General features: G+C 44.5%; 1 protein-coding gene across 9 annotated transcripts in view; it reads right to left on the bottom strand.

Annotated features, from left to right (window-relative positions):
* Positions 1–24148, bottom strand: part of PLEKHG1 (pleckstrin homology and RhoGEF domain containing G1) — a 249418-nt gene that overhangs the window by 36558 nt on the left and 188712 nt on the right. For all 9 annotated transcript variants that reach the window (XR_013534630.1, XR_013534632.1, XR_013534629.1 and 6 more), the window contains 6 exons: positions 17141–17187; positions 11578–11728; positions 6466–6597; positions 3030–3212; positions 2842–2937; positions 2594–2680 (listed from right to left, as the gene is read on the bottom strand). Coding sequence is in view for 5 of the 9 variants with exons in the window: in XM_035296959.3 (XP_035152850.3) it covers positions 2594–2680; positions 2842–2937; positions 3030–3212; positions 6466–6597; positions 11578–11728; positions 17141–17187 (696 nt within the window). In the remaining 4 variants the exon portion in view is untranslated. The remainder of the gene's footprint in view (positions 1–2593; positions 2681–2841; positions 2938–3029; positions 3213–6465; positions 6598–11577; positions 11729–17140; positions 17188–24148) is intronic.

The following is a 24148-nucleotide window of genomic DNA, read 5'->3' as shown; positions in this document are numbered from 1 at the left end:
AGACCTGAATTTCCACCTGCGGCTGACCCTGCCCAGCAGCATGGGCGCCAGTGACAGCGGCGGGCTCCTCTCTCTCGCTCCAATCTCACGAGTTCCTCTGGCTTTCCATCTGTCTCAGAACTCACATCACCATGCTCTCCTTTAACTCTTGACTTAGCCCTGTGGGCGAAATCCTGCCTCTGCCTCAGTGGCACCTTCTGCACGTGTCCCCTCTGTTGCTGTGGCTCCGTGGCAGCACCACTCAGCTCCTTTCCAGGCCATCATGGTGGGTACTATCTTATCCAGCCTCCAACCTCACTCCTGTCACTTATTTGTCACCCTGTCCCTAAAGTGACACTCTCAGAACACAGGGCTGACCTTGCCATCTCCCCTTCCTCCAAAGCCTGCAATGATTTCCCAGTGTGAATGCAGTCCAGGCTCCTCAGAGCGCATGCCCACAGCCCTCCAAGAGCTCTTGCCCTTCCCCTCCCTGCCTCCTCTCCTGCCCCAGCCCCTGAAAACTCAGCCCTCCAATCCAGGCACTGCCTGTGCCCCCTGAACGCAGCGCATTCGTTCTCTCCTGTTTCTGTTTATGCAGGTCTCTAGGTCTGGTTCACTTTAATTCCTTTTTTCCCTACTTAATAAAAATATTCCTAAGACTGGGCATGGTGGCTCATGCCTGTCATTCCAACACTTTGGAAAGGCTGAGGCGGGCAGATCACTGGAACCCAGGAGTTTGAAACCAGCCTAGGCAAGATAATGAAACCACATCTTAAAAAAAATTACAAAAATTAGGTCAGGTGCGGTGGCTCATGCCTGTAATCCTAGCACTTTGGGAGGCGGAGGCGGGTAGATCACGAGGTCAGGAGTTGGAGACCATCTTGGCCAATATGGTGAAACCCCGTCTCTACTAGAAAAATACAAAAATTAGCCGGACATGTTGGCAGGTGCCTGTAGTCCCAGCTACTCGGGAGACTGAGGCAGGAGAATCGCTTGAACCCGGGAGGTGGAGGTTGCAGCGAGCCAAGATCGTGCCATTGCACTCCAGCCTGGTGACAGAGGAAGACACCATCTCAAAAAAAAAAAAAGAAAAACCAACAAAAATTAGCTTGGCGTGGTGGTGCAAGCCTGTGGTCCCAGCTCCTCTGGGAGGCTGAGGTAGTGGGATCTCTTGAGCTCAGAAGGTCGAGGCTGTAATGAGCGATGTTTGTAAAACTGCACTCCAGCCTGGGCAGCAGAATAAGATCCTGTCTCAAAAAAAAAAAAAAAATCCTTATCCCTCAAGACCGAGGTAAAAGGTTTTTTTCCTTCCTCTTTCCACTCAACTGAATTGAGCACTTTGTCCTTCCCCACCACCTAAGTCATACTCTATTACGTCTTCATGGATGGAAAACAGTTCACGGCTTGGCAGCTGGCTCCCCATCTACAGATTCCTTCTTGGCCAAATCTGTATCTTGTCTCCCAAGCACCTGCATGGGACCCAGCTTTACACACACAGGTGCTTCATGCACCTTTGAATAATTCTCATAACTCCATCTTCTTTTAAGCCCCCAAAGGAAAAACACCACCGCCTCCATGGAGTCTGCCACTCATGTAAATCTTTTTTCTTTTTGAGATGGAGTCTCACTCTGTCGCCCAGGCCAGAGTGCAGTGGTGCCATCTTGGCTCACTGCAACCTCTACCTCCTGGGCTCAAGCAATTCTCCTATCTCAGCCTCCTAAGTAGCTAAGACTACAGGTGTATGTCACCATGCATGGCAAATTGCTGTATTTCTTAGTAGAGATGGGATTTCACCATGCTGGTCAGGCTGGTTTCTAACTCCTGACCTCAGGTGATGGTCCCAAAGTGCTGGGATTACAGGTGTGAACCACCACTGCACCTGGCCTTTTTTTTTCTTTTTTTTTTTTTTGAGATGGGATCTTGTCCTGTCACCCAGGCTGGAGTGCAATGGTGCAATCTTGGCTCACTGTAACCTCCGCCTCCTGGGTTCAGGTGATTCTCCTGCCTCAGCCTCCTGAGTAGCTGGGACTATAGGTGCATACCACCACACTTGGCTAATTTTTATACATATATATATTTTTTGAGACAGAGTTTTGCTCTTGTTTCCCAGGCTGGAGTGCAATGGCACCATCTCAGCTCACTGCAACCTCTGCCTCCCAGGATCAAGCGATTCTCCTGCCTCAGCCTCCAGAGTAGCTGAGAATACAGGCATGTGTCATCACTCCTGGTAGTAGAGACGGGGTTTCTCCATGTTGGTCAGGCTGTTCTCAAACTCCTGACCTCAGGGGATCTGCCCACCTCAGCCTCCTGGGTTCAGGTGATTCTCCTGCCTCAGCCTCCCAGAGTAGCTGGGACTACAGGTTCGTGCAACCAGGCTGGGGGCTAACTTTTCTATTTTTTGTAGAGACAGTGGTCTCGCTTTGTTACCCAGGGTGGTCTCGACCTCCTAGGCTCAAGTGATCCACCTGCTGTGGCCTCCCAAAGTGCTGGGATTACAGGCATGAGCCACCAGGCCAGCCTTTCTATTCTGAAGTTGAACATTTTATCCTATCAGGATGCCTTGCTGGGATTTGAGCTCTCTCCCGTTTGACGGTGCATTGATTCCGTGTCCTACCTTAGCTGGAATCTTGGCTGCGTGGTTCTCCAGAATCAGTCTCTTTAGGTGCAGAACCCAGAGGCGTTTGTCTGGCTGGGATTTGGCCTGCCAAGACGAGATGTGGACAGTCAGACAACTTGATTCCTCCGTCCACAGGACCCTCTGATGAGATGGGAATTGACCATGTGGCCAGAAGGCTCTTGAAAAGCCACATAGCACTCATTGTTCACAAAGGGGCTTGTGGGGAGGCCCGGGCCTGCCGTTACCTGGACTGTGTGCTGCAGCTTGGGATTCTTGTAGTGGAAGACGCTGAAGCTGAGTGGCTCCTTTGGAATCACCTCCACGAGCATGAGGTTGCCACACTGGAGCAGAGAGAGCAGAGGGGGTGAGGCACGCTCGGGAGGGAGCGGCACTGGGGATCTCAGTCCCTGCCCTGGCCAGCATGCAGACCTACCAGGATGTGAGCTTTGTACGTAAACGTGTCATCTCTCTTCTTCGTGATGAGCAGCAGCTTGTCGAAGAGGAAGAGCGTCCGCTCGTTCTTGGCTCGCTGGAGGCGGAAGGTTCCCTCAAGCACCAGTTCCCCGTAGCTGGTCAGGTCTGGCCCCTTCCAGTTAGTGAGCAGACTCTGTATTTCCTGAGAAAGGGAATGAGGCCACAGCACTTAAAAGGAAGCAGAGGCCAGGAACCAAGGGCTTGGTGGCTCATCTATTGAGCCTCAAGAATGGTGACAAATCATCCCTGATGGGGGCTAACAATCTACATGGTATCTGATGGTCTATGGTATAAATCTGCATTTACAGGTGGCGCCACTTAAGGGTTAACAGAACTAAATCAGGCTGTTACTTGATGAGCTGCTAATTACTTGTTTCCATTCCTTAATCATGCCGTGATATGGTTCATAATAGCTGCTACATTTTTCAAAAGCCAGGTCCAGGGGCCACTTAGTATGGGACCTTCTCAGGCAGGCCTCCTTCCCTTGATTTTTTTTTTTTTTTTTTGGTTTTATTTTTTTGAGTCGGAGTCTCGCTCTGTAACCCAGGCTAGAGGGAAGTGGTGTGATCTCAGCTCACTTCAACCCCCACCTCCCTGGTTCAGGCGATTCGTGCCTCAGTTCCTGAGTACCTGGGATTACAGGTGCCCACCTTCATGCCTGGAAATTTTTTTTTTTTTTTTTTGTATTTTTAGTAGAGACAGGGTTTCTCCATGTTGGCCAGGCTGGTCTTCTACGCCTGACCTCAAATGGTCTGCCCATCTAGACCTCCAAAAGTTCTGGGATTACAGATGTGAGTCACTGTGCCTGGCCCCTTCCCTTGATTTTTCTCACCCCCTCTTCTCTGGGAAGAAAACCTTCAGAGCTGTTGAAGACTTTCTTCCAGATATTGAAGTTCATTCATACCACACAGAAGAAATTCAAAACTAAAGCCTATAAAAAAATCAGCCCTGTCATTTTCTCAGAAATTTCCTGAGTTTAAATTTACTTACTCAGGGAAAGGAAATGAACCTTTGCACCTAACTTATGTTTTAGTGCTTTTTTATTCAAATTTTAAATTTTTATGAGTACACAGTAGGTGTATATATTGATGGGGTACATGAGATATTCTGACAGGCATACAATACATAATAAACACATCAGGGTAAACGGACCTCTGTCATCTCCAGCATGTATCATTTCTTTGTGTTACAAACATTGCAATTATACTTTCGGTTATTTTATAAATTATTGTTGACTATAATCCCCTTATTGTGCTATCAAATACGAGATCTTATTAATTTTTTTTTTTTTTGAGATGGAGTCTTGCTCTGTTGTCCAGGCTGGAGTGTAGTGCTGCCATCCTGGCTCACTGCAACCTCTGCCTCCTGGGTTCAAGTGATTCTCCTGCCTCAGCCTCTCAAGTAGCTGGGATTACAGGCATCTGCCACCATGCCTGGCTAATTTTTGTATTTTTAGTAGAGATGGGTTTCACCACGTTGGCCAGGCTGGCCTCAAACTCCCAACCTCAGGTGATCTGCTTGCCTCAGCCTCCCAAAGTGCTGGGATTACAAGTGTGAGCCATCGTGCCTGGCCCTCATTTAAAATTTCCTAACCTTGGTTGACCACTGGCAAATGAAATTGCAGAAAGTGAAACTGTGGAGCTGGGGCAGGGGGGCGGGCGGGGGCCGGGGGACGACTGTATTCAATAGATTCTGACATGTCTGCAGAACACTTGCATGATAAAGCGTTAAACTTTTGTTGCTATTGCAAAACACAAAAGCAGCCTGGAAGATGAGCATGTCATCTGCCTCTGATTTTTGATCGTCAACAGCATCACACCACACTCTGGCTGCCTAGACCTGAAACCTATACAGAGTTTGTTCTGATTTACGAGCCAAACAATGTATCTTTTTTCCAGAGTTAGGTAAGGCCAGTCTGCATAGGGTCAAGTCACTTTGGGCTTTTTTGTCTCTCTCTAGTGACAGGCCGAGCCTGGAACTGGCCTCTGGGCCCACACAGCCTCTTGTTTTGTTTTTAATAGTGCATTTGGTCAGGCGAGGTGGCTCACACCCGTAATCCCAGCACTTTGCGAGGTTGAGGCGGGTGGATCAGGAGATCGAGACCATCCTCCCCAACACAGTGAAACACTGTCTCTACTAAAATACAAAAACGTAGCTGGGCATGGTGGCGCCCACCTGCAGTCCCAGCTACTTGGCAGGGTGAGGCAGGGAAATCGCTTCAATCGGGGAGGTGGAGGTTGCAGTGAGCTGAGATCACGCCACTGCACTCCAGCCTGGTGATAGAGCAAGACTCTGTCTCAAAAAAAAAAAAAAAAAAAAAAAAAAAAATAGTGCATCTATTGAGGTGCCCAGGGCATGATCACTGGCTCAACATCTGTCAAAATGTCCTGAGGATTTAGGGCTTAAAATGTTCATGCTGGATAGGCCTTTAGCCAACTTCTCTGTCTTATTTTTAAAATGAAGAAAGCGCTGGGTGTGGTAACTCAAGCTTGTAATCCCAGCACTTTAGGAGGCCCAGATGGGCAGATAACCTGAGGTTAGGAGTTTGAGACAAGCCTGGCCAACCTGGTGAAAACTTGTCTCTAGTAAAAATACAAAATTAGCTGGGTGTGGTGGTGTGCCCCGTAATCCCAACTACTAAGAAGGCTGAGGCAGGAGGATCGCTTGAATCTCAGAGGCCAAGGTTGTAGTGAGCTGAGATCATGCCACTGCACTCCAGCCTGGATGACAAGAGTGAAACTTCATCCCCTTCCCTCCCACCTCAAAAAAAGGAAATTGGAATGATGTGCTGGAGGGTCACTTCCCATGTGAAACTGTAAAGGCGCTGGTTCAGCCTTGGCCCCCCTTACTGCGCATCCCCTGCCTATGACCACCCATGCATCACCTCATGGTTTTGTAGGAACTGGGAGCAGAGGAATAAAGGCTTAAAAAGTCTTTACATAGTTTAGGGAAAGTTGCTTTCAACAAGAATTACTAACTTTGGCCGGGCACGGTGGCTCACGCCTGTAATCCAAGCACTTTGGAGGCCAAGGTGGGCGGATCACCTAAGGTTGGGAGTTCAAGACCAGCCTGACCAACATGGTGAAACCCCATCTTTAAAAGAAAAAAAATTAAAAAAAAAAAAAAGAATTATTAACTTTGAAATTAATAGAAGTAGGAGACTCCAAATTTTAACTTAGGTCATGAAAGGGGCTATAAGCAAACAGTTAGCTTAAAAGTTATAATGTCACTTTCTCTCAAATAGCCATAGTAGACAATGATCGGTATTACTGGTGTCCTGACCTGCTTTCAGGGAGAACTACGCTGAAGGCCATTAATGTAGTGCAGTACTTGAGCAGCCTTAATATTTTACTGGGAAAACTGAGTCAGGACACCTGCAAACCTCGTGGGCTCACCTGTAACCGGACCGCGTGCTCGTGTTTCCGCTTCATGTCATTGATGTGCCAGGCGACTCGCTGCATTGTGTCTATAGCATCAAGTACCACATCATAGCCTTCTGTGTCCTTATCAAGGTGATTTTCTATTTCCTTCAACGAAAAAGAATGAGGTTTTTTTTTTCCTTTTTTCCCCATTTTTTTCATACAGCCAGTGAAAAAAATGGCACCTCTATGATTAGTTCCTTATATTTGATTTTTACTTATTTATTTATATAGTACTGGCTGGGTGCAGTGGCTCGAACCTGTAATCCCAGCACTTTGGGATGCCAAGGTGGGTAGATCACCTGAGGTCCAGAGTTTGAGACCAGCCTGGCCAAAATGGCAAAACCCATCTCTCCTAAAAATACAAAAGTTAGCTGGGTATGGTGATGGGTGCCTATAGTCCCAGCTACTCAGAAGGCTGAGGCAGGGGAATCACTTGAACCTGGGAGACAGAGGTTGCAGTGAGCTTAGATTGGGCCACTGCACTCCAGCCTGGGTGACAAAGTGAGACTCTGCCTTGAAAAAAAAATTCTTACACACTACCATCATTCTTTAAGATTTTGAGGCCAGAAATACCTGCAACAAAATGGTAAGACAAAAAAACAAAACAAAACAAAACAAAAAAATAAAAGAGGGAAGATAAAAGTAGAATAGGATTGCAGGATAAATAGGATAAAATACAACATGCATGTAGCCCACTGGGTCTCACAGCGGTATTACAGTTACTATAACAGACATGTGGAGTTCTGAGCTTCTTGGTGGCCAATGTCATACAGTTCTCAGTAATTAAGTTCTCACTCTCACAAGACCAAATACATGCTTATTTTTCCCCCTTATTTATTTAGGAAGCAAAATGTTCCATACAGGACCTTAATATTTAACAGAGCAAAAATATAGTGCAAATTATCTTTAAAAATTATCTCTATAGCAATTACGTTTTCCTGTAGTCAAGGTTTTAAAGGCCAAATGAAGTTCACTAAAGACAGTCCTGCTAAGTGTCAAGAGAAATCTTGTGGTTTTACCACTCAGTACTCTGATGGGCGGAAGTGTGTTACATTAGCAATCACCACACCATTGGAGGCCTACAGTCCCAGGAGAGAGGGACAGGATCTTTGTTCTATTTCTTTTGAGCCCATAAGACATCTGTCCCTAGATCCTCAGGAGTCTAAGGATAGAGACTATTGTATATAGTGCCTTTGATTCTTTATTTTCTCCACAGTGCCCAGCAGAGAGCTGGGTGGTAAATAAGCGCTTACTAAATTGAGAAACTATGGGCCGGGCGCGGTGGCTCAAGCCTGTAATCCCAGCACTTTGGGAGGCCGAGGCGGGTAGATCACGAGGTCAAGAGATCGAGACCATTCTGGTCAACATGGTGAAACCCCGTCTCTACTAAAAATACAAAAAAAATTAGCTGGGCACGGTGGCGCGTGCCTGTAATCCCAGCTACTCAGGAGGCTGAGGCAGGAGAATGGCCTGAACCCAGGAGGCGGAGGTTGCGGTGAGCCGAGATCACACCATTGCACTCCAGCCTGGGCAACAAGAGCGAAACTCCGTCTCAAAAAAAAAAAAAAATTGAAACTATGTCCTTCTTAAAAACAACAATAACAGTAATCCTATATTAGCACTTAAAACAGTAAGAAAACATTGTAGTCAATTAGATAGTTCCTGTGACATTTATCATACATAATCAGCTAATGGGTGGAGGTTCAACATTATGGTACCACTTGAAGGCTAGTCCTATTATTTTATAGTAACAATGTAAATCTTTGTTTACTTTTACTGAGTCGTGAAGTTTTTCATCTAGCTAGAAACTGCAAAGGAATTTACATTTTCTTTCCATACTTGGACTCGGCTATTAACAAGGTCCTAAATGGCAAATTTAAAAACATAAAGATTTCTTCTTTTAGTCTGAGAGACAAGTATGTTCATCAGTAAACAAACTGGGAAGTACAGAGGCTATTTCTATGGGGATTTTCATGGATGGCAACATAACTTTGAAATGATGTGAATGACGTAGAGGGAGCCATCTAATCAACTATAAAAACAGAAAACGCTTCAAAAGCAACCAGAAGTTAGTTTTGGATTAATCCAACCACTGTTCTTTCTTTTTTTCTTCATTGCCAACTCTTAATATGGAAGATAAAGGCTGTTTTTCCTATTAATTAACGTTTTGTAAGTATCTTAACTTGTTGTCTCACACGTTTAGCTAACTGAGATCTTAAACTTTCCTTTTTACTGAAGGCCATCTTACTGTCTAAAGACCATTTAGAGATTTTTGAGACACATTAGTCTCAGACATTATATAACAGAATTCAGCAGAGATGTGTCCTGCACAAATGTTATTTATTTAAGAATTATTTAGTGGCTCACACCTGTAATCCCGGCACTTTGTCGGGCCAAGGTAGGTGGATCACCTGAGGTCCGGAGTTTGAGACCAGCCTGACCAACATGGTGAAACCCTGTCTAAAATACAAAAATTAGCTGGGTGTGATGGCGGGCGCTGGTAGTCCAGCTACTCAGGAGGCTGAGACATTAGAATTACTTGAACCCAGGAGGCGGAGGTTGCAGTGACAGTGAGCTGAGATCGCGCCCCTGCACTCCAGCCTAGGTGACGGAGTGAGACTCCCTCAAACAACAACAACAAGAACAAGAATTATTTGGGGCTGGGCACGGTGTAATCCCAGCACTTTGGGAGGCGAGATGGGCAGATCACCTGAGATTAGGAGTTCAAGATAAGCCTGGCCAACATGGTAAAACCCATGTCTACTAAAACACACACACACACACACACACACACACACACACACACACACACAAACTGGGTGTGGTGGTGGGCACCTGTAACCCCAGCTACTTGGGAGGCTAAGGCAGGAGAACCACTTGAACCTGGGAGGTAGAGATTATAGTGAGCCAAGATGGCGCCACTGCACTCCAGGCTGGGAGACAGAGCAAAACTCTGTCTCAGAAAAAAAAAATTATTATCTGGACACTGATTTAGCAAATAAATCCCACTAAATCTAAGAGGTCATTAGGGTTAATGTAAAAATTAAAATAATATCCCTGATGTGACCTCGTAGAACACAATATTCTCCAAAGATGAGCTACCCAGCAAACAGACAAAGCTAAGTAATTACTAGTAAAGATGGACCAATAAAGTTCTTGAAATTTTAAACATATATGAACCAAGCAAATCTGAAATAATTATTCAAGTTAGAAACCTAGAATCATTTAAAAAGAGATACCTATAAATTGCAGGCCTTTTGACATAGAGAGGAACTCTGAATTAAAATTCCTTTAAAAAGGAGATTTTCTTTTTTATTTTTTTTCCAAGAAGGGAGAAAGTGAAAAAGGAGATTTTAATGTAACATAAAAATAATAAAAACAATAGCTTATTTTTTTTTAAATTTTATTTTGAGACAGTCTCACTCTGTCGCCCAGGCTGAAGTGCAGTAGTGCAATCTTGGCTCACTGCAATCTCCACCTCCCGGGTTCAAGAGATTCTCCTGCCTTAGCCTACCAAGTAGCTGGGATTACAGGCACCCACCACCATGCCCAATTAATTTTTTTGTATTTTTGGTAGAGATTGGGGTTTCACCATGTTGGCCAGGCTGGTCTTGAACTCCTGACCTCAGGTGATCTGCCCGCCTTGGCCTCCCAAAGTGCTGGGACTACAGGCATGAGCCACCGTGCCCAGTCACAATAGCTTACTTTTATCAGTGCCTGTGAGCCACAGTGCATGTGGGCAATTTATAGGATTCAGACCCAGGCAGTCTTTCCCAGAGCCCTGTTCCTAACCACTCCACCGTACTGTTTTTCTTCTGCTACAAAAGTAAGCAAGTTCTACTTCAGAATGAAAATCACCTATGATAATACCTTTTTTCCCATTCCTATCAACTTTTTTGGAGGGTAAGAAATAAGAAGTTGAGGCTGGGCATAGTGGCTCATGCCTGTAATCCCAGCACTTTCAGAGGCTGAGGCAGGAGGATTACTTGAGCTCAGTAATTCGAGATCAGCCTGGGCAACATGTTGAAACTCCATCTCTACCAAAAATACAAAAAAATTAGCCAGGCATGGTGGTGCACACCTGGAGTCCCAGCTACTCAGGGTGCTGAGGTGGGAGGATCGCTTGAGCCCAGGAGGCAGAGGTTACAGTAAGCTGTGATCACATCACTGTACTCCAGCCTGGGCGACAGAGCCAGACCCTGTCTTAAAAAAAAAAAAAAAAAAAATCTGGGCATGGTGGTAATCCCAGCACTTTGGGAGGCCGAGGAGGGTGGATCACAAGGTCAGGAGTTTGAGACCAGCCTGGCCAAGATGGTGAAACCCTGCCTCACCAAAAAAAACAAAAAACCACAAAAATTAGCCAAGCGCAGTAGTGGGTGCCTGTAATCCCAGCTACTCGGGAGGCTTAGGCAGGAAAATCACCTGAACCTGGGAGGTAGAGGTTGCAGAGAGCCGAGATTGTGCCATTGCACTCTAGCCAGGGTGGCAGAGCAAGACTTCTTAAAAAAAAAAAAAAAGAAAGAAAGAAAAGAAAGAATTTAAGAGCTATGATTACCTTTGTTTCTAAAGCTTTCTTGGATTTTGTAAAAGCAGTAGAAAATAATGTAAGAGGAAATACCTGCAGTGATGCTAAGCTCAGCTGGGAGGCCATCTATCACGCTGCTCATCTGTCCTCTCCCTTTTCAGCCCTTTCTCTTTGCTCTCCATACAAAAGCCAATCTATGACAAATAGCTTTTCCTTTCAATTGCCTACTGAATCAGGGCTGATGGAAACATTACAAAATCTGTTTTTCATTTGCATGATAGCTCCCTGCCTGAAACTGTCAGTGCCGAGGGCGAGGCACTCCTAAGCCCCATCAGAATCAGAGCTAAGATTAATCTCTTCTCTTGGCTGTTGTCAATGGGGCTACGGGTCTAGAATATAAATATCTCTAAATCCTCAAAGCAGATTAGTCAGTTGTGAAATATGAGTGTGGGAAATGTTTCCATATGTCCACAGCATTTTCTGGTATTTTCCCCCAAACTTAATATATACACACAAAACTCCCATCCCCTGGAAAGTGCTCACGCCAGGCAGAAACTTACATGCAGAAGGAGATGATACTTGAGAATCCGCTGAACTGGTTTCAAGAGATAGGACCCCAGAGGCAGCGAGTGTTTCAGAGTTTCCTGACGTTCCCTGAAGAATTTGGCCAGTATCTTATTCCTCATGCACTCTGTTAGCATGGCCACGGATCTGCAGAAAGAGTCCATGTTATTATCTAAATTGTAATGCTTTATGGGATACTCAAGTTTTAAATGTCACTGCAAGTATAAATGCCCTAAAAAGAGTAGGGTAGCTGCAGACTTGTGGCCAGATCAGCATGCCTTTAGGCAAACTGGAGAAAGGTTCCTCTGGGAGGGTGAATTACAAAAAGGAAATTAGAAAAAGGCACTGGGCCAGGCGCGGCGGCTCACGTCTGTAATCCCAGCACTTTGGGAGGCTGAGGCTGGAGGATCATCTGAGGTCAGGAGTTTGAGACCAGCCTGACCAACCTGAAGAAACCCCATCTCTACTAAAAATCCAAAAAAATTAGCTGGGCGTGGTGGTGCATTCCTGTAATCCCAACTACTCGGGAGGCTGAGCAGGAGAATTGCTTGAACCCAGGAGGCAAAGGTTGCAGTGAACTGAGATTGCACCACTGCACTCCAGCCTGGGCAACAAGAGGGAAACTCCATCTCAAAAAAAGAAAAAGGCATCAGACCCAGTGGCACTGGCACCATGGGCTCATGGCTTCTAAGGAACAAGTTCCTTCCTTCTAGGAGATGCAGACTTGTGCCAGGGCCCCTAGATGGGCCCTATCTGGGTATCTTTGGGCAATGCTCACACAGCACATCTGTATTCCATTTCCACAGGTTAGATTAAAAAGAGTAGGCACGTTTTGTACTAAGAAAAAGGAGTTCCTTCTTGCTAGAAGATCCAGCCCTGTCAGAACATTTATCACAACTCCCTCTGCTGGTCACTTTTTTTTTTTTTTGAGACAGAGTCTCGCTCCGTCACCAGGCGCCAGGCTGGAGTGCAGTGGTGCAACCTCGGCTCACTGCTCGTATCATAAAGCAAGCTAATGGCTGGTGCAGTCTCACATGGGTAAATTAAAATCTTTGTTCTCAAACTGTAGAAGGAAGCAAGTACAACTAATTTCAGCCCTTTTCTCCCTAAGTCAGTAATGTTTCCAGGATTAATTGAAAAAGATCAGATAGAGCCAAACAACAAAGTAAGACCATGAGGAAGGAGGTGAAATGGAAGTTTCATAATTAAGCCACAGAATCCCTTTTTTTTTTTTTTCTGAGACGGAGTTTCACTGTTGTTACCCAGACCAGAGTGCAATGGCATGATCTCGGCTCACCGCAACCTCCGCCTTCTGGGTTCAAACAATTCTCCTGCCTCAGCCTCCCAAGTAGCTGGGACTACAGGTACGCACCACCATGCCCAGCTAATTTTTGTATTTTTAGTAGAGACAGGGTTTCACCTCGTTGACCTGGATGGTCTCGATCTCTTGACCTCGTGATCCTCCCGCCTCGGCCTCCCAAAGTGCTGGGATTATAGGCGTGAGCCACTGCGCCCGGCCAGAATCCCTTTTGTGCCAATCTACTTTGAGAAATATCTGTTCACACTGATTTATTTTCCTCTTGAGTCGAGGTTTCAAAACTCTCCATCTCCTCTCCTAGGAATGTTTCTAAGGTTATTTAGAGCCAGATTTGGCTGCTCTGTAGCCCTTTGGCCACCTGAAGGCTTTGGCTCTTGCTCAAGGGTAAGAACCGGCAACAAATTAGGAGCATGCTGAGCTCCAGGTTCCTGGAAGTCTTAGGGACAGGCAGGTATCTGAGCACAAGGACCTGGCCGGGTTTGCACCCCTCCCTGGGGAACAGAAGGTGGGAGCTTTTGTCTCTTCACAGTCAAATCACTGGGGCGTGACTGGTATGAGGAAAGTGGACACTGTCAAGATGTGCCAGCGACACTTCATGTCACCACCCTGGATCCAAAGCGGGAAGGAAAATTGTCAGATGGGCTGAGACACCTTGCACTCTTGGCTTGTTAAATTGGGGAAGGGAACCTCGGGTCTCAGAGATAAACTGATTGGATATAAGATACAATCTTTCTCTATGAATATGAAAACCACACAAGTAGACAAGAAACAGACATGTCTTCTTCACTGAGAACAACTCTTGAGTACCTCTCTGCTAACATGTTTCTTCAAAGTCAGATTCAATTTCATTTAAAAAAAAAAAAGATAACTTTCTTGCCAGGCATGGTGGCTCATGCCTGTAATTCCAGCACTTTGGAAGGCTGAGGCTGATGGATCACTTGAGGTTAGAAGTCTGAGACCAGCCTGGCTAACGTGGTAAAACCCATCTCTCTTAAAAATAAAATAATTAGCTGGGCATGGTGGCGTGTGCTTGTAATCCCAACTACTTGGGAGGCTGAGACAGGAGAATTGCTCAAACCTGAGACGCAGAGGTTGCAGTGAGCTGAGATCATGCCACCGCACTTCAGCCTGGGTGGCAGAGCAAGACTGCCTCAAAAAAAAAAAAAAAAAAAAAAAAGACAACTTTCTCCAGAAAATTATCCTAAACCTTGAACTTTTATTACACATTACTGAGTTTTTCCTGTTAATTTATATTTATTTGATCTTCCAAAACATGCTTTTCTACCATTGCATTTAGTTACATCTGACCTTCAAAGGAATAGAAACAGCTTGAAGGAAAAGGGATATTGTTTGCTATTTCCTGCCAACATACACAAGTTTGGGACACTGCTCCATGAATGACAGGCTTTTTTTTTTTTTGAGACTGAATTTCGCTCTGTTGTCCAGGCTGGAGTGCAGTGTTCAAGCGATTCTTCTGCCTCAGTTCCCCGAGTACCTGGGAGTACAGGCATGAGCCACCATGAATGGCTAATTTTTGTATTTCTAGTAGAGACAGGGTTTCACCATATTGGCCAGGCTGGTCTTAAACTCCTGACATAGTGATTCGCCTGCCTCAGCATCCCAAAGGGCTGGGATTACAGATGTGAGCCACCGTACCCAGCCAGAATGACAGGCTCATAAAAATGTCCTTGCACAAATGATTCTGCCTTATCTGGGTCTGAAGCAGCCTAGCATATAAAGAAGCTGTTTTTATTTTGTACTCTTCTTAGTAAATCACAAAATCTTCTGAATTTGCAATTTTGTAAGTTTAAATTAAGAAGTTATTTCTTCAAATGACATGTTTATACTGAAATTTATACAAACCTAATTCCCCAAACAAGCTCCTGTATCATTTTAGAGTCTCATAATTGGGTCTAGAACTTTGTTGATCTTCAGAATCTGAATGTTTTTTCCTTCCTTGAGGAAGAAGTTTTGTGGAGAAGTTGAGGGCCGATTCTGTGACTTCTCTGAATTGGGGTGGGAGGCAAGCTGGGTTTTGGTTTAGAACCTTGGGATTTAGTCAGGGCATGCTGCAATCTTGTGATGTTTTCGGCATTAAAGTGGAAACAAATACTTTAAGAGAGAAAATTGCTTAAGTGAAACCATGTAAATTAACTATGGGTGGGTCTACAGATACAGATGTGTGATAAATGTTCTAATATGCATGTGGGTTTTTTGTGTTTTTGTTTGTTTTTTTAGGGAAATCTGGGGAAAGCATGGGTCCCATAAGGAAAAGTATTTGCCATAAGTTGAGCCTCTGAACTTCTGGCTTCTTGGGTCTTTTTTTTTTTTTGAGAAAGAGTCTTGGTCTGTTGCCAAGGCTGAAGTGCACTGGCACGATCTTGGCACTGCACCTCTGCCTCCTGGGTTCAAGCAATTCTCCTGCCTCGGTGTCCTGAGTAGCTGAGATTACAGGCATGTGCCACCACGCCTGGCTAGTTTTTGTATTTTTAGTAGAGACGGGGTTTCACCATGTTGCCTAGGTTGGTCCCGAACTCCTGACCTCAGGTGATCTGCTTGCCTCCCAAAATGCTAGGATTACAGGCATGAGCCACTGCACCCGGCGGCTTCTTGGGTCTTTATGAGACAGGATCTTGCTCTATTGCCCCAGCTGGAGTACAGTGGTGTGATAATAGCACGCTGTAGCCTCAAACTTCTAGGCTCAAGCTATCCTCCTGCCCCAGCCTCTGGAGTACCTCTAGGACCCCAGGAACATACTACCACACGCAGCAACATCCCGGGTCTTTTAATCCACACTGGCTTTCCAGGGTTGCTCCTGACAGTGGGGAGCAGGGTGCCCATTGTTTTCCCTTCCGGAAGTAACACTCAGGGCTCAGCCTGCTGGCTTCTCTTCTAGATGGGTCCTACCACCCACTTTATCATCAGGGACCTGTCTACCAAGACCGGACACAGAGTGTGGAGAGTATCCCTAGCTCTCTTCTTCCTAGCTGGTCCTTAAGATAACTCAAAGTCTGGTGGGGTGCGGTGTCATCCCAGCTACTCAGGAGGATAAGGTAGGAGAATTACTTGAACCGGAAGGGGGAGGTTTCAGTGAGCTGAGATTGCGCCACTGCACTCCAGCCTGGGTGCCAGAGTGAGACTCTGTCTCAAAAAAAAAAAAAAAAAAAGAAAAGAAAAAACCCATAACTCAAAGTCCTGCTAATCGTGTGGGAAAAAAAGGAAAATAAAAAGGCAGGGTGAGAATCACAAAGTTTCAGAAACTTTTACAAGAATATACTCATGTAAGCATGAGGTCTTACAAGTGGGAGAAGAAAACCTTGGTTCAAATCCAAGCTGGGCCATTCATCAGCTTGCACCCTTCATAGAATCACTTTACCTATCACAGCGTATTTCATCCACAAACTGGAGAAGCGACAGGGGTGACAATGAACTCACACTTAGGAAGAACCTAGGAGGGGCCAGGCACTGGGATGGGCGTTCTGGATTAAAAAAAATTTCTCAATGTCTCTGGATTGCTTTGAAAAGTTAAATTTAGTACTTTGTATTTAGAGCATTTAGCACATTGCTTAGGAATTACTAAGTGCCCAATAAATGTCTTCTGGAGAAAAAAAAGAAATTCCTTCAGTTGTAGCCCATCATCTTAGGCCTGATTCTGTTACTGAAATGGTCGACGCACTGTCCCAAGATGCTTTTACACCGCCCTTCTGCCATTGCTTTCTGACGTCAGGAAAAATGAAGCAACAACCCAGGCGAGCCGCCGCCCCTCTTCTCATCAAGGCTTATGGCGATCTGTCCTTTCTCTGAACTCCATTTACATAGTTCATAAAACGTATTTAGCAAAAAGAGCACCTGTTTTCTCCCCACCTAGATTATAGAAACTCATTAGCAACGTTTCCTAAATTCTTAAAAACATGACACACACAGAAAAGGGTTAGCAGACAAGACCTGCAGCCTGATGCACAGCTGGCTTAGCTTCTTTTTGGAGATACCTCGTCATCTTTTTGGTTTCTTCCATACACTTTTAAAATTTTCCCCACCCTGCCTCTTCAGGCAGCCCCAAAGTCCAGATGGACCCTTATCTGGGTGGCCCTGTAATCTGTTCTCAGCACGTTTTGCATTCTTCCCATAGTATTCAGCAGAGGACAGGCAGAGAATGCCTAGCAACCACCTGTATTGCTCTGGCTGACCTGAAACAACGTGAAAGTGAACAAAAGTACTCCTGGCCCATTCTTGATCCATACCTTGGATAATTAGTGCAATACTGGGTATAAATGTGGAACTCTTCACTCTGCAAGGAAAGAAAAGAAATTTTTATAGGCAACAAAGCACAGACATAAACATTCATTTGAAAATAATAAAAAGAAATAGCATTCAGGCCTTGACTTTCTTTTTTTTTGAGATGGAGTTTCACTCTTGTTGCCCAGGCTGGAGTGCAGTGGCGTGATCTTGGCTCACTGCAACCTCCACCTCCCGGGTTCAAGCGATTCTCTTGCCTCAGCTTCCCGAGTAGCCGGGATTACAAGCATGAGCCACCACGCCCAGCTAATTTTTTGTATTTTTAATAGAGATGGGGTTTTGCTATGTTGGCCAGGCTCATCTCTAACTCCTGGTCTCAAGTTATCTGTCCACCTCAGTCTCTTAAAGGGCTGGGATTGTAGGCATGAGCCACCATGCCTGGCTTTGAAATTATATTTTGAAAAAGAGCCACAGATTATTCTGGTGGATTTTGCATTCTACAATTTTGTTTAACTTTTATTTTATTTTATACTTTTTAGACCACTTAATGCTAAATTTACATGTGACTCTATGTTAGTGCCTATTATTCTGGTAGCTTTAATTTTTTTAAATTCTAAAATCTCTGCTTTGAATGCTTCCTGTTAACCTCAACTGGAATTATGTTAAACTTTTTTTTCTAATGGAAAGTTTCAAGCATATATAAAAGTAGAGAGGATAGTATAATGAATTCCCAAGTTTCTACTGTCCAACCTCAGTAATCATTAAGTCCTCCTCTCTATACCCCCCGCGCCTCTGTTTCCCCATCACTCTGAAGTAAATTCTAGATATCATTTAGCTTGTAAATATTTTAACATGTATCTCTAAAATAAAGATTTATTTTTTATTTTTTTGAGACAGAGTCTCACTCTGTTGCCAGGCTAGAGTGCAGTGGCGTGATCACTGCAACCTCTACCTCAAGCAATTCTCCTGCCTCAGCTTTCTGAGTAGCTGGGACTGCAGGCGTGCACCACCATGCCCAGCTAATTTTTTACATTTTTAGTAGAGACAGGGTTTTGCCATGTTGGCCAGGCTGGTCTCCAACCCCTGGCCTCAAGTGATCCACCCACCTTGGCCTCCCAAAGTGTTGGGATTATAGGCATGAGCCACCGTGCCTGGACTAAAAAAGGACTTTAAACATAACACCGTTGTCACACTTAACTCCATAACATCATGAAGTTTTGCCAGTCACTATCCATATTTCCTTTCTTCTCTTTTAAAAAAATATTTTGCCTGTTCGTTTTGCAAATGAAAATCACATAGAGCAAGTGGTTGATACCTCTTTAGTCTATTTTAATCTTTAAGTTCTCCCCTATTTTTCTTCCTTTTGCAAGTTAGTTGAAGAAACCATACTGTTGTGTTACACAGCCCAGTCTCAGTACTGCTGATGACATCATTACAGTTTCATTTTTTTTTTGAGATAGAGTGTTGCTCTGTTTCCCAGGCTGGAGTGTAGTGGCACAATCTTGGCCCACTGCAACCTCTGCCTCCCAGGTTCAAGTGATTCTCCTGCTTCAGCCTCTCAAGTAGCGGGAATTACAGGCACATGTTCCCACATCTGGCTAAGTTTTGCATTTTTAGTGGAGATGGGGTTTCACCATGTTGGCTAGGCTGGTCTTGAACTCCTGACCTCAAGTGATCCACCAACCTTGGCCTCCCAAAGTGCTGGGATTACAGGCGTGAGCCACCGCGCCCAGCCTGGTTTTATTTAATACGCTCTGTCCATTATACTCGTACTGGTTTAATAGAGCCTTGCTCAGATTTAGGTTCCATAATTTGGCACAATGTACTAGCAGTTGTACTGTGCTTCCTCTAATGGAAGTCTAATGGAATCAGGAAGTGTAATGGACATAAAGTCTGGTTGTCTGTCTTCTGTGATGCTAACAGCCATTGGTACTTATTGGCTAAATCTATTTGTTAGGAGTTGAAAGACGGTGGTATTTATAATACTTTATTCCTTATTTATTAGCTTTTGTTAGCTAGAATCTGTCCAAAAAAACAACCTCTATTAATTCTTGGTTACTCTGCAGTTTATGGTTTATATGGGAAAGACAGAATAAATGCTTAATTTTTTCCTTTTTTATTTCAAGACAGGGTCTTACTCTGACACCCAGGCTGGAGTACAGTGGTGTGGTCATGGTTCACTTCAGCCTCAACCTCCTGGGCTCAAGTGATCCTCCCACCTCAGCCTCCAGAGTAGCTGGGACCACAGGTGTACCACCACCTCTGGCTAAGTTTTAAATTTTTTTATGGAGACAGGGTCTTACAATGTTGTCCAGGCTGGTCTCAAACTTCTGGGCTCAAGCAATCCCCTGCCTCAGCCTTCCAAAGTGTAGGGGATAACACGCATAAGCCACCGTACCCAGCCAGTACTTTAATTTTCAAAAAAATGTATTTGTTCTCTAGTATTATGCAAAGGTCATCAATTTGGTTTTTAATATCACTGCAAATTCATTAATATGAGGCTATTTGATGAGTTTCCATTATTTTCAGTTAATTATCTCAACTGATGCTCAAATTATCCCACTGTTGGCTATAGGAGCCCTTTCTTGAGCATTCATGACCTGGCCTGTGGTCTTTTGTAGCTTGTTTCCTGGTGGGACAAGATGTTCCAGACTATCTTGTATATTTCATGCCCCACAGTCATTCTTCATGGAGGCCCTGTTCCTTCTGGCAGGTAACAGTGTTTGGAGACCACAGTCTGGGTATCACGAACACTCTTACTGTAGGGTAACCATTATTTCTAGGACTTTTCCAGCAGACAGCATTAGGAAGTGGTGTTTTTATTCTTTCTGAGGTGGAGTCTTGCTCTATCACCCAGGCTGGAGTGCAGTGGTGCCATCTTGGTTCACTGCAACCTTCGCCTCCCAAGTTCAAGTGATTCTCCCGCCTCTGCCTCCAACTCCTGAGTAGCTGGGACTGCAGGCACTTGCCACCACAGCCGGCTAATTTTTGTATCTTTAGTAAAGATGGGGTTTTGCCATGTTGGCCAGGCTGGTCTCAAACTCCCGACCTCAGGTGATCACCTGTCTTAGCCTCCCAAAGTGCTGGACTACAGGAGGTGAGCCACCATGCCTGGCCAGGAAGTGGTATGTTTTTTCATTTTTATTTCTTGAGACTGAGTCTCGTTCTGTCACTCTGTTGCCCAGGCTGGAGTGCAGTGATGCAATCTTGGCTCACTGAAACCTCTACCTCCTGGGTTCAAGCGATTCTTCTGCCTCAGCCTCCCAAGTAGCTGGGACTACAAGCATGCACCACCACGCTTAATTTTTATATTTTTAGTAGAGATGGGGTTTCACCATGTTGGCCAGGCTAGTAAGTGGTGTTTTTTTAAAGGATAAAATATAACCTTAGTTCATACCAATACTTATATTAATGATTCAGATACAGGACTATAGGACTTTTGATTAGCTACACTTATTCTTTCGTCCATGTTTTCTTTCTCCTACCAATTCCATTTCTCAGTGATGCTAACATAAATACTTCTTTGCTTTATCCCACAACACACTCAGTAATTTCAGAATAACAATAGCAACACCACCATAAATAGTATCATTACTAAAACAGAGATGTATTTGCTGTATTTCATCTAAAGCATTTTACGAATCAATGGAAATTCCTTTTGCATGGTTATGCCATCAACCGAATATAGTTTAATTTTGCTTTCAATTTTTGGAGGCTGCTTTTCTAAACCTTCATTTTGTTCTATAATTATGTAAAATATTTATATGGCTTCAAAGTTAACTCTACAAAGAAACTCATATCCCAAGAAGCCTAATCTCTTTTTTTTTTTTTTTTGAGAAAGATTCTCAGTCTGGCACCTAGGCTGGAATACAGTGGTGCCATCTCAGCTCACTGCAACCTCTGCTTCCTGGGTTCAAACGAATCTCACGGCTCAGCTTCCTCAGCCGTGTTCCACCATGGCCCAGTTAATTTTTTTTTTTTTTTCTTTTTAGTAGGGATGGGGTTTTGTCATGTTTGGCAGGCCGGTCTCAAACTCCTGTCTTCAAATGATCTACCCACCTCAGCCTTCCAAAGTGCTGAGATTGCAGGTATGAGCCACAGCTCCCAGCTCCAAAGAAGCCTAACCTCAAAAGCTGGGCACAGTGGCTCATGCCTGTAATCCTAGCACTTTGGGAGGCTGAGGTGGCGGATCACCTGAGGTCAGGAGTTCAAGACCAGGCTGTCCATCATGGTGAAACCCCATCTTAAAAAAAAAAAAAAAAAAAAGAAGCCTAACCTCTATTCTTTCTCTTGTAGTCTGTTCCCTCCATTCCTCCCTTGGTAACCAATTTTTAATCTGACAGGTTTTTCTCTCCTAGATAAACAAATCATGTTATACCAGTGATCCTCAAACTTGAGTATCAGAATTACCTGGCGGGCCTGTTAAAACAGAGATTGCTGGGTTTCTGATGTACTGGGTCTTGGGGGAGGGCCTAGGAATCTGCATTTCTAAAGACTTCCCAAGTGACATTGATGCAGTAGGTCCAGGACCACACTTCAGGAACAACTTTTATCCACTCCCTCCCCTGAGGAGTGTATAGTTGTGTTTTTTTTGTTTTTGTTTTTGTTTTTTTTGAGATGGAGTCTCACTCTGACAGTCCAGGTTTGGAGTGCAGTGGTGTGATCTTGGCTCACAGCAACCTTCGCCTCTTGAGTTCAAGTGATTCTCCTGCCTCAGCCTCCCTAGCAGCTTGGAATACCGGTGCCTACCACCACACCTGGTAAATTTTTTGTATTTTTAGTAGAGACAGGGTTTCACCATGTTGACCAGGCTGGTCTTGAACTCCCAACCTCAGGTGATCTGCCCACCTCGGCCCCCCAAAGTGCTGGGATTGAAGGTGTGAGCCACCGCGCCCGGCCGAGATATTCTTTACTGTATTGCCTCACAGTACTTCATTATGTAGACATACTACAGTTGATTCAACCAGCTTATTGTTTAGGGACATTTGGGCTGTTTTTAGTCTATTGCAGTAACAAACATCACTGCAAAGAACAGTATTATGCTGGCATGAATTTCTGTCAATGTATCCCTGGAACAGATCTCTCGATGTAGGCTTGGTGGGTGGAAGGGTAAATCTGGATGCTCAATGCATAACCCACTTCCTCTCCATAGGATCCAGGCCATTTTGTTTTCCTACAGTTGTGAGAGGGTCTGTTTCCCCATGGCCTTGCCAACATTTCCAGCACTGTACCAAATTTTCAAGCATGGTATTTAAAAAAAGCTAAATTAGTTGCCAACTTTTAAAAGTTGAAAGATATAAATATTTCAATTTCTAGCTTCTCCTGAAAAATATAAGACCCATCAGCCCTGGACCTGCAGTTTCCCATGGCAATGAGCATCCCCAGGAGACAGGCAAACACCTCGATTGCTACAGACTCCACCTGGGCCCCTTTGTGCAGCTGAGTTCACTTACTGGTTCCTGAAGCCAGCCCTGGCTCCATGGATGAAAATGGCAGAGGGACTTGTTCAAGGTCTATGAGTGAGTTAATGTACCAAAAGGGGACTTTTCTCTGACTTTACTGAGTTTCTTGCTTTTTCTTTCCTGCCTCTTGCTATACTCAACCTGGAATTGAACAGTATCAAGTTGGCTTTTCTTACATTTTGGGACCTGTAGGATCATTTGAAATACCAAATTAGAAAGCAATAGTTTCAATGAAATTGCACAATATAGTTGACCTACTCATACCCAGCTATCGTAAGACTTCGTGACTTTTGCACAACTGAACTTCTGTGCATTTTGTGACATCATGGCTCTATCCCTATTTTAAATTGGAAGGTTTTGATTTAAATCAGCTATATATCCTTAATTGGAATTAAATGCAAGTTTGCCCTTAGGTGTGGAAAGCTCTGTGGACCTTACAAATGATGATTTCACACAAAAATCAACAGCTCCTAGTTAGGTAAATCCTTACACACCATTAGTTATTAAATATGCTACCCCAAATTCACTGAAGGATTTAGGAAAATATGTTTTACAAATATATACAAATTATAAGTAAAGATATTTCCTGGCCAGCCACAATGGCTCACGCCTGCAATCCCAGCACTTTGGGAGGCTGAGGCAGGTGGATCATGAGGTCAGGAGTTCAAGACCAGCCTGGCCAAGACAGTGAAACCCCATCTCTACTAAAAATACAAAAATTAGCTGGGTGTGGTGGCGGGCACCTGTAATTCCAGCCTCTTGGGAGGCCGAGGCAGAGAATCACTTGAACCTGGAAGGCAGAGTTGCAGTAAGCTGAGATCGCACTGCACTCCAGCCTGAGAGAGCGAGACTGTCTCAAAAAAAGAAAAAAAAAGCTATTTCCTTCTTGTTCTTCAAATCTTTCAAGCTGTAATTAGAGATGACACACAAATGGGACATTTAATTATGAAAGAACCAAAATATGACATCATCAGTGCTGATCAATCAAGCACATGGGTCCCTCAAATATCTATTGAATAGGTAGCCACAGTAAAGCAGTATGTGTGATTTTAGGGTTTCTACTGCCACAGGGTCCTCCTCTCCCTCTCTGATTCCTGAGAAGTTTTCACTGGACATGACAAGAAAGACTTAAGATGTAAATAGCATATGGGTAAGCTAACTTTGACTTCAATTCACTCTAATGATATGAATATCCAATATCCCATACTTCCTTGAGGATAATTTCAGTAAGTGGGTGGCACATGTGCATGCTTGTGTGTGTGTGTGTGCATGCTCATGTGTGCACATGCTCGTGTGTGTGCCTGTGCATTTGTGCGTGTGCTCGTGTGTGTGTGCATGTGCTCGTGCGTGTGTGTGCATGTGTGTGTGTGGGCTCTAAAAGAAGGCACCAACAGAGAGAAGAGAGAGAGCCAGACAGTGAGGGAGAGGAGGCAACTAAGGGAATGTTGAGGCTCTAAAGACAGACTTTGTCCTCCTTCTAAACGTTACCCTGGGTCAGCCTTGCTGCCAGGCAAGATGAGGGATGGATGTGAGTGGGGAGGTAAAAGCAGT

Source organism: Callithrix jacchus, chromosome 4, assembly GCF_049354715.1.
Source record: "Callithrix jacchus isolate 240 chromosome 4, calJac240_pri, whole genome shotgun sequence".
NCBI lineage: Eukaryota > Metazoa > Chordata > Mammalia > Primates > Cebidae > Callithrix > Callithrix jacchus.
The sequence above is the reverse complement of the archived record's forward strand: the minus strand, read 5'-3'. Positions and strand labels throughout refer to the sequence as shown.